Raw genomic sequence first — 18339 nt, forward strand, 5'->3', positions numbered from 1 at the left:
TTCTTGAAAGCAGTAAGAAAATAGTCTTCAAGACTCGGGATTTTCCAGTATGCAGTGCACAATTAGCAGGAATAATTTGTTTTTATAATACAATTTAAAGATAGGAAACCATCCCAGTGCACTTTATAGGAGCATTAGCAAGCAAAGTGTTTGGCTAATCCACTCGTTTCCACTAAGGAGGAGGGACTAAGACCAGAGACCATAGCCTCAGAGTGAAGGAACGACCCACTAAGATTGAGATGAGGAGGAATTTCTTCACCAGAGAGTGTGGGATCTGTGGAACTCATTGCTGCAGAGGGTTCTGGGAGTCAGGTCAGATGGATAGGTTTTTAATTGGTGAGAGAATCAAAGGCTACAGGGAGAAGACAGGAGAATGAGAAAAATATCAGCCATGATCGAATGGCAGAGCAGACTCGATGGGCCGAATGGCCTAATTCAGCTGATGTATCTTGAAGTCTTATGGTCTAAGGTGTTAAAGGGATATTTTGGGCAAAACCTGAGGTAGATTTTAAGGAATGTCTCAAAGGAGCTGTGCTCTTCCAGCACCACTAATCCAGAATCTGGTTTCCAGCATCTGCAGTCATTTTTTTACCTCAAAGGAGGAGAGGTTTCGGGAGAGAATTTCACAGGTTAGGATTCAGTCGGCTGGAGCAGGCCTGTGACTGGTGGTACAATTAAAATTGAGGATTCGTGTCAAGCCAAAACTGTGGGTGTGCAGATATCTGAGAAGGATGTAGGCCTGGCTGAGGTTGCAGAGATAAGGAGGGACTTGCTAATTGGACATTTTACCCATAGTGCTTCTCCATGCAGAGAAAGAGCTATCATTAGATGAATGTATAGCTTGCTTGTTACCATGGGAACCTTGTTATACTCACGAATGCCTGTTAAATCATAGGATCCCTAGAATGTGGAAATAGGCCATTTGGCCCAACAAGTCCATACCGACCCTCCAAAGAGTAACCCACCCAGACCCATTCCCCCTACCCTATTATCTCACATTTACCCCGACTAATGCCCATAACCTACACATCCCTGGACACTGTGCGTAATTTAGCACGGTCAATGCACCCTAACCTCCGCACCTTTGGACTGAGGGAGGAAACGGGAGCACCCGGAGGAAACCCACGCAGACACAAGGAGAACATGCAGCCTTCACACCGGCAGTCGCCTGAGCCTGTGGGCTAGCTGTGCTAACCACTGAGTCACCCTGCTGCCATTAACCTAGCAGCTTCCATGCCTTCTTCACTCTAAAGCAGTCTAAGGCGGCAGGGTGACTTGAAGATTGCAGGGAATGGCTGGGAGGAAGCTAAATGTACGGATGACAGCAATGTGAGACTCAAGCAAGATGGGAGGAGAGAGAGAGACAATGTCACACACTTCTGGGTTCAGCTGCCATTAGCATTCTCAAGCAACAAGGTGGGAGTACTGCCATGTGGTCTGGTGAAGATCTCAAAAAGATTCATTGACCATTGGAAACATTTTCTCAGGATCTACCCAATTGGTCTCAGAGTCTTGTAGGTTTTGATTAGATTAGTTTCCCTACAATTGGGAAACAGGCCCTTCGGCCCAACAAGTCCACAACGACCCTCTGAAGAGCAACCCACCGAGACCCATTCCCCTACTCCCTGCTAATGCACCTATCACTATGGGCAATTTAGCATGGCCAATTCACCTGGCCTGCACATCTTTGGATTCTGGGAGGGAGGAAACCCACGCAGACACAGGGAGAATATGCAAAAACCACACAGACAATCACCCGAGGTGGAAATCGAACCGAGGTCCCTAGTGCTGTGAGGCAGCAATGCTGACTACTGAGCCACCATGCCACCCCTTTTAATGAGTTTTAGTGAGGTTACCTCACATTCTTCTAAACTGTGAAGAAAATAGGCCTCATTTACTCAACTGCTCATCATCTGATAAACTCCTCATTGCAGGGACCAGATTTGGGAACCTTCACTATACCATCTCTGATACAAGTATATTTCCTTTAAATTATAACATAAAGAATTCATGTTAATATGTGTATCATCATGGGATGTGATTTAAGATCACTTAACTACTGTGAGATTGTTCTCTCTACAAGCTTTGTTTGAAGACTTGTCCAGTTCATAGTTGGTTATTATCTGTTAATAAAAGATTATGTTTGCCAATGGTAACCAAATCTGTCCCACTTTGGGACACAACAACATTAGAACAGAATGTAATCAAATCCTACTGTCTGCTTCTCCACTCAAACCTCACCTTTTCACCAATTATGAGTTAATTCTCATCCGTGGTTTTAACGAAAAGTATTGGAAGAACATCAGTTACCTCCCAGAGGGGAAAGTGCATTGGCACATTGTGTCTGTTATACTGCACTCTGCTGAATTTGCAGGTTTCCATGGAATGTACCTTCTGCCAAGCTTTGGGTCTTTACTGTAGCAAATGAATATGGAAACCAGAACTCAATGGCTCGTTGATCTAGGGGTATGATTTTCACTTGGGGCGGCACGGTGGCTCAGTGGTTAGCGTTGCTGCCTCACCGCGCCAGGGACCCAGTTTCGATTCCACCCATGGGCAACTGTCTGTGTGGATTGTATGTTCTCTCCGTATCTGCGTGGGTTTCCTCCTACAGTCCGAAGATGTGCAAGTTAGGTGCTAAATTGCCCTGGAGTATCCAGGGATGTAGAGGCTGGGTAGATTAGCCTAGGGGAAATGCAGGGTTATAGGGTGGGTCTGGGTAGGATGCTGTTTCAATGCTTGGTGTGGACCCAATGGGCTGAATGGCCTGCCTCCACACTGTAGGGATTCTTTAATTGATTCTGTGAAATGCACACACAATTGAAGATGTAATCTCACCAAGACTGTGTATGATTATCGCAACACTTCTTCATACCTGGATTTCAATCCCTTCACAATAAAGGTCTGTCTGAGAGGCTGACTCAGTAGGAGCAAGCTTTAATTAGAGTCAGCTCCACACATGCTCAATACCAATGCCAAATAAAATATTGCCTCCAGTGGCCAGAGCTATCTCTTATAACGCTTTAATTTCCCAAACCCCCTCATACGAACAAAGTTGTCAGGACACATTACAGAGCGAGTCCATTGAATTCTGATCCTCTCTCACAGTGTGACAGAAATGTTCATTGTTTCTCCAAAGCATCTTCTACTCCCAATCCGTCTGGGAGGGCGGCTTGCTGACATTGAGCGTCTGCCCTCAGGGATAAGGTGAAGCGTAGTTGAGGTGCATCGTATGCCAACAAGGTAAAATGAAACCACATGTCCACAATTAGTCTGTGGACTTGCATAACCTGACAAATTATTTCCTTACTCTTTCCAGTCTGGAATCCACTGGTTCCTCATTCCTCAGTCCCTGTCAGTCACCACCAACCACTCTGCCCCTCAGTGCAGGCTGACCCTTCATTTTGGGAAAGCCACAATTATCCAAATCAGTGTCATGGATGGGGGCTATTCTTCCCTCTGTCTCTGGTCACGTTTAGTTGCAGGACAAGATTTCAGTCTGCCTGGTAGTTATTAAAGGCAGTCACTTCCAACATGCCATGTTTTTTTCCCTGGGGTCGGGGAGTCCAGAACTAGAGGGCATAGGTTTAGGGTGAGAGGGGAAAGATATAAAAGAGACTATCTGTTTGGAGTTTGCACATTCTCCCCGTGTCTGTGTGGGTGTTAAGGGGCATACCGTGATTAGTTAGAAGTGATGAAGATTTTGGAATGTTACTCATATCCTCTGTAGTGAAGACTGATATAAAATACCTAGCCAATTCCCTATTTCCCATTATCAATTCTCTTGTCTCATTTTCTATAGAACCAATATTCATCTTGTTAATGGTTTTCTTCGTAAAAAGAAGAAGCTCTTACCATTTTGTCTTTCTGGCTAGCTGTCCCTCTAATTTTCCTTCTTTTTTTGTCATCCTTTGCTGTTTTATATAATTTTCTTAAACTGCTACCTGTCTTTGCACAATTTTTTTTTTCTGTTAGTTTGATAAAATCTTCATCACTTCTAACTAATCACGGTATGCCCCTTAAAACCCACACAGACACGGGGAGAATGTGCAAACTCCACACACACAGCCAGCATTTATTGCCCATCCCTAATTGCCTAGAGGGCAGTTAAGAGTTAACCACGTTGCTGTGGGTCTGGAGTCACATGTAGGTCAGGATGGCAGTTTCTTTTCCAAGAGAAGATTATTGATCCAGATTGAATTTTCCTCGACAATTGCCAATGGCTTAATGGTTATCATTAGACACTTAACTCCAGATTTTCACTGAATCAAATTCCATCATCCGTTGTGGTGGGATTCGAACCCAGGTCCTCAGATTGTTGGATTAACAGTCCAGTGATAATACCACTAGGCTAACACCTCCATTTAAAGAAGTCATAACGGGGCACTTGGATAAATTCAAGATAATCAGGAAGAGCCACATGGTTTTGTGAAAGGGAAACCATACTCGACCAATCTAACATTGCTTTTTGAGATGGCAACACATGTTACAGATAAAGGGAAACCGGTGAAAATGTTTTACTTAGATTTCTAGAAGCATAGAATCCCTACGTGTGGAAAGTGGCCATTCAGCTCATCATGTCTGCACTGCCCTCCAAAGACCATCCCACCCAGACCTTCATCCTTTCCTTGTAATCCCATATTTCCTATGGCCAATCCACTTAACTTACACATCTTTGGACTGTGGGAGGAAACCCAAACAGACACAGGGAGAGCTGTCAGAGACACAGACAGTCACCCAAGGCTAGAATCGAACCCAGGTCCCTGGTGATGTGAATCAGCAGTGCTGGCCACTTGGCCACTGTGCTATCCAGGTGTTTAGTAATACCTGATAGTATTTAATAAGGCACCCATCAATGCTTATTACAGAAAATAAAAGCTAATGATATAACAGGTAGCATATTGGCATGATTATTTTTAAGGCGGTGGAAATAAATTCTTGTTAAGAAAAGGGTAAAAGGTTATCGGGGTAGGCATTGAGGTTACAGATAGATCAGATATGATCTTATTACATGGCAGAATAGGCTTGAGGAGTGAATGGACTACTGCCCCTGAGTTGCATATTTGTTTGATCACAAATTACTTGCATTTCATTGTAAATTTCAATACTATCTTCTGCTGCTGTTATCTTACTGAAGGGTGGAGCTGGAACATGGGGCCGAATGGCCTGTTGCTATTCCTTACATCCTTATTGTCCATTGTGTTTCTAAGACCTTGATCTATGATGCCACAGAATGAACAGATTTGAATAAATGATTAAGATTCCAAAGTGATTTTCTACTGGTTGTGATGCCTTACATTGGTCAACGTATAAATTAGTTATTCCTGATGGATTAGGGTCTGTTGGATGATTACCTCTGCCATGAGTAAACATTGGGCAGGCATGTTGCCCATCATTTTGTGTCATTCGGAATCAATGATTCGAAAATTAGAGTCTTATTTTTTGACATACCATAGGGGCATGTCACATTTCTCCCATTGCAGGGAACTGAGCAAGGTTTAACCTTAATACCTGCCCCCTCCCCTTAATTCCCCTGACTGAAAGCTGAGTTTCAAAAGCATAACCTTGCAGGAGGAGCCAACAGCAAGTCTTATATTTTGGAGCAGGGCAGATTTCAATTTCCATCACCAGATACATAATACACACCTCCGACTCAGTGATTTAACTTGAGTTCTCCTTGAAGGACTTTGCAACTAATTACTAAGCAACCTCTTTTATACTCTACCAATTAAAGTTTCTGTAAGAAGTTCAAAGCAAAACTCTCGCAGCCAAGTCATTATTACGACTTTGAAAGCATGTATGAGTTACTAATTTTCTTCTCATAGAAACTGAGGAACATTTTAAGCTGTTCATGGCATTTAAATGCTAAATTACAGATAGTTGATGCAATTTTTACATCTGACATTGGAATCTTCTTTCTATTACAGCTGCCCTCAATACAGTATATGGCTTCCCAGCAGAAAACTATTACATAGATACCAGCTTTTCAACGCATCAGCTATACCAATGCAAATAGTAAAATATTAGCAAACTTACTTAAATCTCTAATTATAATTATACAGCATTACTAATGATCATTGTATAATGGACATATTTGTAGATATCTTGTACTAAAAGGTGCAGCCCACACTGTACCTTACACGACGCTGCTCATTAAACCTCGAATGTCATATTATAACTTCCAAATCCACCCTGATTGAATGTGGATATTTTTCAGAAGCTATTGGAAAATAAACATTAGTGGGGATTGCTTTAAATATTAAAATGTTTTAATCTTCAATTACTGACTTGTGAAAGGGTTATTTAATTAAGTTTAGATCAGAGTGGTGCTGGAAAAGCAGAGCAGGTCAGGCAGCATCTGAGGAGCAAGAAAATCGATGTTTCGGGCCAAAGCCCTTCATCAGGAATTCCTGATGCTGCCTGACCTGCTGTGCTTTTCCAGCACCACTCTAAACTCTGCTTTCCAGCATCTGCAGTCCTCACTTCTGCCTTATTTAATTAAGTGTCCAACCCAAACAGTAAGCAGTCTCAGCTGCACAATAACACTCTTGCCTCTCAGCTGTGGCATTAGCCTCACCTCTGAGATGTGAGTACACATATCCAGACTGAAGCCCAGCATAGAACATTGAACATAGAACAGTACAGCATGTCTGTGCTGACTATGATGCCATTCTAAACTAATCCTATCTGCCTGCACATGGTGCATGTACTTCTCTTCCCTGCTGGTTCATGTATCTGTCTAAATGCCGCTTAAAGAATGATCACATCTGCTTCTACCACCTCCCCAGGCACCTCCCACCCTCTGTGTGAAAAGCTTGCTTCGCACATCTCCTTTAAACTTGTCCCCTCTCACCTTAAACACATGCACCCTTGTATTTAATATTACCACCCAGGGGTAAAGACTGACTGTCCATATAATCCATGTCTCTCATAATTGATCAGGTTGCCCCTCAGCCTCTGACACCCTAGTGAAAACAATCCAAGTTTTTCCAACCTCTCATTGTAATTAATACACTCCAATCAGGCAATGTTCTGATAAACCTCTTTTGCAACCTCTTCAAAGCGTCCACATTCTTCCTAAATTGATTTATTTACTGTCACTTGTACCAAAGCACAGTGAAAAGCTTTGTTTATGAGCAGTACAGGCAGGTCATAGTAAGCAAGGATGTACAGATCAAAAGATCTAGACAAAGCCATTCAGGTAACATTGGACAGATGTACAAAGAGATCAACGTTAGCATGATCAGCATGATTTGAAGTTAGAGAGTTCATTCATCAGTCTAATAACAGCGGGGAAGAAGCCGTTCTCGAACCTGTTGGTGCGTGTGTTCAATCGTCTATAGCTTCTGCCTGACAGAAGAGGTTGTAGGAGATCATTACCAGGGTGCAATGGGTCTTTGATGCTGTTGGCAGCCTTTCTGTGGCAGTGAGCTGTGTAAATGGAGTCCATGGATGGGAGGTTGGCTCCCGTGATGGTCTGGGCTGTGCACACCACCCTCTGTAGTTTCTTATAATCCTGGGCAGAATAGTTGCCGTACCTGGCCGTTATACACCCAGGCAGTATGGGTTCAATGGTGCATCTGTAGAAGTGGGTGAGGGTCCTTATGGAAATGCTGAATTTCCTGAGCCGCTTGAGGAAGGAGAGGCGTTGTGCCTTCTTGACCAACATGGGAAGATCAGGTTGTCCATTATAGTGTGAGGACCTGTGTCCTAACTAAAGTCTTATACAACTGCAACGTGACTTGCCAACTTTTAAAGTCAATGCCCTGAACAATGAAGGCAAGCATGCTTGTAGGTCTTCTTCTGGTTTTGAGGGAATGTTAGTAAAGGTTCTGAATTTTCTCTCAGGTGGATGTAAACAATTCCATGGAACTCGTGCAAAAATTGTACAGTGTCTTTGTCAATCATTTTCCCTCAAGCAAAACATTAAAATGGATTATTTGGTGATTACACCTTGTGGGAAGATAGTTGTACTCTAAAATTTTCCCAGTCTTTGCAGCTAATCAGGGATGGAGGATCTTAGAACAGTCAATATCTCCAGAGAAAAAGGTACTTGGTAAACTAATGAAATTTAAAGTTGACAAGTAGTTGGTAACTTAGGGCCTAAAAAGAAGTGGCTGCTGAAATATCAGAGGCATTGATTATCATCTTCCAACATTCCGTAGAATCGGGGAAGATCTCAGTAGGTTGAAAAACAGCAAATGTAATGTCTTAAATCAAGAAAGGGAGGGAGACAGAAGGCTGGAAGCTGTAGGCAGTTTGACTTGTACCTAGAATTGGAAAAATTGCTGCTATCCATCATTAAGGAATAGTAACAGGACATTTAGAAAATCATAACGTAATTGAGCCATGTCAACAAAGGTTTATGAAATGAAAAGTATGTTTGAAAAGGTTTTTAAGAGCTCTTTAAAGATGTAACCAGCAGGGTGGTTAAAGAGGGTCCAGAAAATGCAGATTTCCAAAAGGTATTTGTGTGATGCCACACAAACTATAGCTCATGACATTGGAATAATATATTAGCTGAATCTGGAATTGTCTAACTTACACAAAACAGTCAGGATAAACTGGTCATTTTTAACATTGGCAAGCTATAACTAAAGGGGTGTACAGGGATGAGTACAGTTTCCTCAACTATTTACAATTTATTTTTACAATTTGGATAGGACTGTTGAAGCCAAATGTGATTTGATTTGACTTAGTATTGTCGCGTGTATTGAGATACAGTGAAAAGTATTGTTTTGTGTGCTAACCAGATAAATCATACCTTACATAAGATCATCAGGGTAATAGAACAGAATGCAGAATATAAAGGAACCTCGATTATCCAAATACCAATTATCCAAAAATCGGATTATCCGAAGGAGATCTCGAGCTCCCGATAAAAACATATCAAAGACCTGTTTCCAACAGTGATCGCATCTTTTGTTTACAGTGATTAAGCAGGCATGGTCTCTAAATGACTGACCTCCTGCCCTTTCTCTCCCCCCAAACTTTCCCTGGAGTTTTACAGAGGGGTGTACCCTATTCCCCACCGTTCCCTAGATAATCTCTCCAACATTGTCCTGTACGGGGCGAACGTGGAACCTGTCTAAAAGATTGTGTGCTTGCGTGCACGCACGCGCTATTTGGAGACTTACCCCACAAAGGCAGCAGCGGCAGTCTTGTTGTTGGTGTACAGTCTGGCTGCCATGGAGAGGGGGCGTGGGTAGAGTTGAACGGAGTTTGGAGTTGGGAGGGTGAGGGCTCGCGTGCTGGGTGCTGCTGCAGTCTCCTGAATGAGGAGCAGACTTTAAAACTCCGAGCCCCACAGGAAAGGCATTTAATCGATTCACTGAATAATCGATTATCCAAACAAAATAGTGCCTGCCCATCAAGTTTGGATAATCGAGGTTCCCCTGTATAGTGTTACAACTACAGAGAAGTTGCAGAGAAAGATCAACTCTAATACATGAGAGGTCTGTTCGTAAGTCTGGTAACAGCAAGGAAGAAACTGTTCTTAAATTTGTTGGTACGTGTCTTCAAACCTTTGTATCTTCTGCTTAATGGAAGAGGGTGGGAGGGGTCTTTGATGATGCTGGCTGCTTCCCCAAGGCAGGAGGAGGTGTAGACAGTCAATGGATGGGAGATTGCTTTATGTGATGGACTGGGCTGTGTTCACAATGCTCTGTAATTTCTTGCAGTCTTGGGCAGAGCATTGCCATCTCGAGCTGTGATGTATCTGGATAAATGCTTTCTGTAGTGTCTCTGTAATAATCGGTAAGAGTCGTTATGTACGTGCTGTATTTTCTTAGCCCTTGGAGGAAGTAGAGATGTTGCTGTGCTCTCTTGACTGTAGTGTCGGCGTGGATCGACCAGTATGTTTACTGATGATGCAAAAGTAGGTAGGAAAGCAACTTGTTAAAGGGAGTCAAAGTGTTAGGAAAGGGATGTAAATATGGTGAGTCGGCAAATAATTACCAGATGAAGTATAATGTGCAGAAATGTGAATTAATGAGGATTTACGAAGCAAAGTCAAATTTGACAAATTATTGGTTTTTTGAAGATATAACTAGCAGAGTGGATAAGGGGGAAGCCAGTGGACGTGGTTTGCTTGTATTTTCAGAAGACTTTTCTTAAGATCCCACAGAAGACATTAGCATGCAAGATCAAAACATATTGGATTTGAGGTCATATGTGAAATGGATGGAGAACTAGTTGGCAGGCAGGAAAGAAAGAGTAAGAATACATGGGTCTTTTTCCAAGTGGCAAGCAGTGATCAGTGGGTTACATGAGGGATCAGTGCTTGGACCCCAGCTATTCACAATATACAGAGTCATAAAGATGTATAGCACGGAAACAGACCCTTCAGTCCAACTCATCCATGCTGACCAGATATCCTAAATTAATCTAGTCCCATTTGCCAGCACTTGTCCCATATCGTTCTAAACCCTTCCTACTCATATACCCATCTAGATGCCTTTTAAATGTTGTAATTGTACCAGCCTCCACCACTTTCTCTGGCAGCTCATTCCAAATATATACCACCCTCTGAGTGAAAAAGTTTCCCTTTAGGTTCCTTGTAAATATTTCCCCTCTCACCCTAAACCTATGCCCTCTAGTTCTGGACTCCCTGAACCCAGAGAAAAGACCTTGTCTATTTACCCTATTGATGCCCCTCATGATTTTATAAACCTCTATAAGGTCACCCCTCAGCCTCCAATGCTCCAGGGAAAACAGCCCCAGCCTATTCAGCCTCTCCCTATAGCTCAAGTCCTCCATAGAAATGATTTAGATAAGGATAAGGATTCCATATCTTTGAGTTGGAGAACGTCAGTGTGGTTTGAACATGTTAAATAGGAAAATATGTTGCAGATGGAGTGTAATGTGGATAAATATGAGATAATGAGATCTGAATACCTTTGTGCACTAGTTGCTGAAATTAAGCATGCACGTGCAGCAGGTGGTGAAGAAGACAAATGATATGTTGATCTTCACAGTGAGAGAATTCGAGTGCAGGAATAGAGAGATCTTGCTGCAATCGTACAGGACCTTGGTGAGACCACACCTGGAGTACTGCATGCCTTATCTGAGAAGGATGTTCCGGCTATGGAGGCAATACATAGGAGGCTTACCAGACTGATTCCTGGGATAGTGGGACTGATATACTTGGAGAAACCAGATCAGTTAGGATGATATTCATGGGAGTTTAAAAGAATAAGCATGGTTCTCATAGAAACCTATAAAATCCTAACAGCCTTAGACAAGGTAGATGCAGGAAGGATGTTCCTGACGACTGGAGAACCAGGGATCACAATCTAAGGATATAGGGTTGGCCTTTTAGCACTGAGATGAGGAGAAATGTCTTCACCCAGGGAGTGCTGTACCTGTAGAATTCTCTCCTAAACGGTTAAGGCCAAAACATTAGATGTTTTCAAGAAGGAGATAGATATAATTCTTAGGGCTAAAGGACGCAGTGGGTATGGGGAGAAAGCAGGAATAGGAGACTGAGTTGGATGATCAGCCGCAATCATACGGAATGATGGAGCAGAGTCGAAGGGCTGAATGGCCTATTGCGGCTCCGATGTGCTATATTAATGCACTTTGGTAGAAAGAGTAGAAAAGAACTTAATTATTTAAGTTTTTGATGGACTGTAGAGAACAGCATTTGGATATCTTCATGCATGAAATACAAAAAGTTAGAACATCGATGCAGCAAGTAATTAAGAAGGTGAATGAACATTGGCCTTTATTGCAAAATGTGAAGGTGCCGGTGTTGGTCTGGGGTGGACAAGGTCAGATGTCACACGACACCAGGTTATATTCCTGATGAAGAGCTTATGCCCGAAACGTCGACTCTCCTACTCTTTGGATGCTGCCTGACCTGCTGTGCTTTTCCAGCTCCGCACTTCTGTGACACCAGGTCATAGGCCAACAGATTTATTTGAAAACACAAGGTTTTGGAGCAGTGCTTGTGATTTCAAATAAACCTGTTGGACCGTAATCTAGTGTCGTGTGACTTCTGACTTTATTACAAGATGGTCTGTAGAATAAAAGTAGGGAAGTCTGGCTACAAGTATACAGCCCATTTGTGAGATCCTTTCAAGAGTATTGCATACAGCTTTGGTCTGGTTATTTAAGGATCAATATTCTATGAATTTGAGGCACTTCAGAGAAAATTCAACATGATGGAGATGTTTGTCTTAAGAGGTAACGGTTGAGCATTTTGGGCCTGTATTCAGTGTAGGTCATCTTATTAATAAACACATGCATTCTGAGGGAACTTGACAAGATGTTGAGAAGATGTTTCCTCTCTGGGGGGGAATATAGCACTAGGGGGCATTGGGGTCAAGCCCTCATCACTAAGGGGATTGTGAATCTTTGAAAATCTCTACCTAGAGACTGAATTATTAACTGTGCTCAAGCCTGCTATTTTTGAGTTTTAGATGGTGGTTAATAGTTACAGGAAGCAGGCGGGATAATGGAATTAAGGCGAAAGATCAGAATTGTGCAGCAGAATCAAGCATGAATGGTCTACACTTGTTCAAATTTCTTATGTTTTCCTTGCCTATTGTGCTTCCATGATAGCAAGAGCGTTCACACATTCAGAGGCTCCTGTGTGCTGAGGGAAATTGTGAAAATACAGGTCTTCATTTTTAAGTATTTTACTAACTCTTTAAAACCGGTTGTTTTTCCCGATTTCCCCTCCTTTTCCAAGGAATTGAAGATACTTTCAAGACTGCAGCCACAGAGATGAGTCTAATGGCTGGAGGTGAAGATATAAATGCCACTGAGTTATTTGGACTAGGTAGGTTTCTGGTCTTGCTGATAAGGCTACATTCTCAAAGTAAATTATTTTTAAGATCATGTGACATGGTAATGGTCGATATAATCAGCACCCTTTATACTGATACACGACTCACTGATAGAGTCTCTTGATCATTAACCCAGGTATTGTTCTGAGAACCAGGGTTTGAATCCTGCCATGGCAGATGGTGACATTTGAATTCAATAAAAATCTGGAATTAAGAGTCTAATAATGACCATGAATCCATCGTCAATTATTGGAAAAACCCATTTGGTTCATTAATGTCCTCTGGGAAAGGAAATCTGTCCTCCTCATCTGGTCTGGCCTACGTTGTGACTCCAGACCCAGAGCAATGTGGTTGACTCTTAACTGCCCTCTGGACAATTAGGGCTGGGCAATAAATGCTGGTCTGCCCAGTGACACCTTCATCCCGTGAATGAACAGATTAAAAAAAAAAGCAAGTGTGGCTGGGCTGCATAAAATTTCCAACTGGCATCGGAACTAGTGACATTGATCACAGGAAAAACATAGGAAGATAGGAAATAGGAGCAGGAGTAGGCCATTTGGTCTTTTGGGCCTACTCTGTTTATGGATATGATCATGGCTGATTATGCAACTGTTCCTACTTTCTCCCCATCCCCTTTAGCCCTAAGATCTATATCTATCTCCTGTTGCGCAACTGCTTTCTGTGCCAGAGAATTCCACAGATTCACCACTCTCTGAGTGAGACATTTCTCCTCGTCTCAGTCCCAAATGGCCTACCCATTGCCTACTTATGCTTTTCATCATCACCCCTCAGACGCTGGGCGCTCAGTTTGAGAGATGCAACCACCAACCACCCCCATTTCCCCGACTCAATCCCTCCTAAACACCCCTATTATGACACTTCCACTGGGTCATCCGAGGTTGTGAGGCTTCCTGCCTGAACTAACCTCCCAGGCCATGCATTCCAGACCTCATCTCTGGGTGGAAAGAATTTTCCTCAAGTCCCCTCTGAACCTCCTGCCTTACACCTTAAAATGATGCCCCCTGTTAGTTAGCCTTTAACTAAGTGGAATAGTTGCTTTCTATCCACCCTCACAATTTTATACACCTCAGTCAGCATGCCCCCCTCTCATTCCCATCCCAAGCCATCTCTAAAGAGGCCACTTTTTGCCAATCAATGACTCCCACATCAATGGGTCCTCACCCTTACTCCTATCTTTCTGCAGAACCTTGGCTACCCTCTGGTCATCCTCACTCTACAGTCCCGTTCTTCCTGCGGTATTACCAGTATTGTTAAGAAGTTTCCTGCTTGGGAAAAAAAATCAGAAAAAAATTTGGATATTCAGAAACGATTTCGCAGGATGTTGTTGGGACTAGAGCGTTTGAGATATAAAATAGACTGAAATGACTGGGAGCCTTTTCACTGGAGTATACGAGGTTTATAAAATCACGAGCGACATAAATAAGGTGAATGGCGAGAGTCTTTTCGCTTAAGTGGGGTGTTCAAAACTAGGGGACATATTTTTAAGATGAGAGGAGAAAGATTTGAGAAGTACATGAGGGGTGAAATTTTTACATACAAAGTGGTTCATGTGTGGAATGAACTGCCAGAGGAAGTGGTGGATGCAGGCACCGTTATAACGTTTAAAAGACATTTGGATAAGTACGTGAATAAGAAAGATTTGGAAGGATATGGGCCAAATGCAGGCAGGTGGGACTAGTTTAGTTTGGAAACATGGCTAGAGTGGACTGGTAAGACCTAATGGTCTGTTTCTGTGTTGTTTGTGGGACACTTCCTACGCAAGACCTTCAGATGCAGAGACGTGGCAATAAGAGCAGGAATAGGCCATTTGGCCCATCATGGGAAGGCAGTGTGGAGTGGTATAATCACAGGCCTGGTAATCCAGAAGCCTAGACTACATTCTGGGAACATGGATTTGAACACCCAACATGGCAGATGGTGAATTCCATAAATATCTGTCATTAAATGCTACTCTAATAGTGACCACGTAGTCACTACTGATTATTGCTTAAAAACTCGTCTGGTTTACTAATGTCCTTTGGGGAAGGAAATCTGCCATCCTTACCTGGTCTGACCTACATGTGACTCCAAAACATCTGCAATGTGGTAGATCTTTAACTTCCTTCTGAACAATTGGGAATGGATAATAAATCCTGTTCTAGGTAACAATATGCACGCTCCATGAACAAAGAACAGTTCCTACCCTGTGATTCAAACAGAGTTGGTTGACTATCTTACCTATACACTATATTTCACCATTATCCCCAGATCCCATGATATCATCATTATGCATGAAACTGACAACTTCTGTCTTGAATATGCCCAATGCCTGAGCTTCCAGAGCCTTCCTCAGGGCAGAGAATTCCAAAGATTCAAAGTTAAAAATCACACAACACCAGGCTATAGTTCAACAGGTTTATTTGGAAGTGCTAGCTGTCTTACGATCTTATACTCCACAACCACCTGATGAAGGAGCAGTGCTAGTGTTTCCAAATAAACCTGTAGGACTATAACCTGGTGTTGTGTGATTTTTAACTTTGTACACCCCAGTCCAACACCAGCATCTCCAAATCCACCAGCCTTTGAGTGAAGGAATTCCTTCTCATCTCAGTCTTAGTCTAATCTTATCCTGAGATTATATCCCCAGTTCTGGATAGCACAGTGGTTAGCACTGCTGCCTCCACAGCGCCAGGGACCCTGTTTCAATTCTACCCTTGGCCTACTGTGTGTGGAGTTTTCAAGTTATATGCATGGTTTCCTCCCACAATCTAAAGATATGCAGGTTAGGTGGGCTAGCCATGGGAAATTGCCTGTGATTTGTAAACAAGGTGGATTAACCATGGGGTTATGGGGGTAGGGTGAGTCTGGGTGGGATGCTCTTTGAAGGGTCAGTGTAGACTTGATTGGCCTCTGTCTGCACTGTCGCGATTTCTACTTCCCATTTATCTCTCAGAATTCTGTAAGTTTCAGTGAGATAGCCTCTCTTTCTTTGAAATATAAGAAAATACAGACCCAGCCTCTTCAATATCACTAGATTTTCAGTCCAGCACTCTTCCTAGTGAACCCTTTCAGTTAATGATGAGTAATTCATCCCTGAGCACCCTCAAAACATCAACTTTCTAGTTACAAGTCAATTGTGCTAACCCAGTGCACCATGGAGACAGAAGCCATTTGTTAGTCTGAATGCTGTTATTGATGACTGACTCAGTGATAACAAGTGATATTATTAATTACCAGTTTAATGAACAGCAGCTCCCAACCAGAATTTAACATGTGCATCAGACAAGTTGATGAAGTGAATAGTTTTTTTAAAATAAAAAATGGTCATGTCTTTCCTGTTTAATAAAGAGGAAAGAATAATTTAGTTTTTAATAAATGACTAAGGCCAAGTGATAGATCCATCAGCAACCACAAAATAAGCAAATTGTTCCCTCAGAGTTAGAACAGACTTGAGACTGAACCACGCCAAACCCTGAGGCAAAAGGTCAGCTATTTTATTGGATGGTGTAGCAGGCTCAAGGGGCCAAATGACCTCTTGTTTCTCAGAACGGAATGACTTTTGCAATCAGGGGTTTTGTTCAGGCTTTCAGGGGCTCACTTGCATCAGCGATGGTGCTTTTCACAAGTCGATACTAACATTATAAAATATTCTACCCTCCACTCCCCCCCGAAACCATGCCAGATTCCGACAGCTGCGAGAGGTGGATGAACTGCAAGAGCGAATTCTTGAAGAAGTACATGCACAAGGTTGTGAATGACCTTCCGAGCTGCCCCTGCTCCTATCCAACAGAGATTGCCTACAGCACGACCGACATCTTTGACCGCCCAAAACAGAAGGGCTTTCGCTGGAAGGATGCGAGCGGACCCAAGGAGCGCCTGGAGATCTACAAACCGACAGCACGTTATTGTATCCGCTCCATGCTGTCCCTGGAAAGCACAACACTGGCAGCTCAGCACTGCTGCTACGATGAGAACATGCAACTGATCACCAGGGGTAAAGGTGGAGGCACCCCAAACCTCATCAGCACTGAATTCTCAGCGGACCTGCATTATAAGGTGGACATTCTCCCCTGGATCATTTGCAAGGGGGATTGGAGCCGGTACAATGAGGTCAGACCCCCAAACAATGGTCTGAAATGTACAGATAATCCTTCTGATGATGTATACGAGAGGCAGTTCCGAGAGGCCCGGGAGTATTAAAAACCTGGCTGGGATTAATAGACCGAATGCTCATTTTCTGGAGGAAGTGAGTTTATTTCCGTGTGTAGTCAGACATCCAGTTCTCTGGATATGTGCACCCATGCATTCAAAACGCCACAGAACAGAGTTCAGCCACTTGGCACCTTGTCAATGCTTCCTTTTTGCCTGCTCCAAACGTTTCAGGACCATTTTATTTTTCCTTTTCCTTTCGGCAGCAGCAGGCTTGTAGTTCAAAGGGAACACTGTACCCATTTTGAACAGTTAAAGGGAAACAAATTTGTTTAATCTAATTCCATTGGAAGGATTGGGGAGGGTGCGTGTGTGTGTGATGAGTCAACCCACAGTATTCAAAGCATTCTGTGGATTTGAGGCATTTTCGACCATAAGCAAAGGAGGTGGCACTTTTAAAGAGTTTTGTCCCTCTCCCCATGTCTTTCATACGCTCTTGAGACTTCTTAAAAGCCAGTTTATAAAGTATTAATTGTACTGAATGCAAAATGTTACAGAGAATCTTACTTTGTAAAGTTGTGACATAGATAATTTTCTCATTGAAACCTCTTTTAAAAAATGTTCCTAAGATTTTTTTAAAAATCTGCTTTATCTTTGTATAGTATTTATTGAGCTGCAGTTTAACAGGCACTCATACTCACACGCACTCATTCATACATTTTCTCACACAGATACTTACAACACTGTCACACACATGCACACTTTTTCTCTCACACACATGCATACTTTCTCGCACGCATACTTGCACGCATACACACACGCACATTTTCTCTCTCTCTCTCATTCACACACACTTTCCCTCTTTCACACATGCACACTTTCCCTCTCTCTCATATACACACATTCCGTCTCTCACACACAAATATACACAGACACAGATACACGGACCATCTCACACACATTTACACATACACACAGAAACACACAGATACACACAGACCCTCTCTCTCACATATACACTCACGCAGACTCTCTCTCACACACACAGCTTCATGTGGTTTGCTTATTTTAGATACCATCTGGACTTTGAGCCAGCTGAACACAGCAAAGACCGAGAGAGAGAGAGAGCTTTCATATCCCTTTTCAAGAAGCAAATCTGAAAATAAATTGTAATTTAATTTTAAAAGTAACCTGAAGGTTTTCCTTCCTCCTACAGCACCCACCCCCAGCCCACCTTTTATCTTGTGGGTGTGTGTATGAAAGGTTTTAACCTGCACCTTTTATCAGTCCATTGCTATCAGATGGGGGCCAGTTCGTACAAGCGTTTGATCACTGGCCGCCTGGAGTGACCAGCTGCTGACCCTTATGAGCATGAACAAACACACAGATCAGCTTCAGA

At 42.7% G+C, this 18339-nt stretch overlaps 1 protein-coding gene across 1 annotated transcript in view; it reads left to right on the forward strand.

The window, feature by feature from the left end:
- ism1 (isthmin 1) overlaps nt 1-17709 on the forward strand; it is a 77719-nt gene extending 60010 nt beyond the window's left edge. Inside the window, exons 6-7 of the mRNA XM_043696868.1 lie at nt 12695-12784; nt 16474-17709. Of these exons, the coding sequence (XP_043552803.1) occupies nt 12695-12784; nt 16474-16991 (608 nt within the window). The 3' untranslated portion in view covers nt 16992-17709. The remainder of the gene's footprint in view (nt 1-12694; nt 12785-16473) is intronic.
- Nucleotides 17710-18339: the final 630 nt, after the last annotated feature.

This window comes from Chiloscyllium plagiosum, chromosome 9 (genome assembly GCF_004010195.1).
Source record: "Chiloscyllium plagiosum isolate BGI_BamShark_2017 chromosome 9, ASM401019v2, whole genome shotgun sequence".
NCBI classification, from domain to species: Eukaryota; Metazoa; Chordata; class Chondrichthyes; order Orectolobiformes; family Hemiscylliidae; genus Chiloscyllium; species Chiloscyllium plagiosum.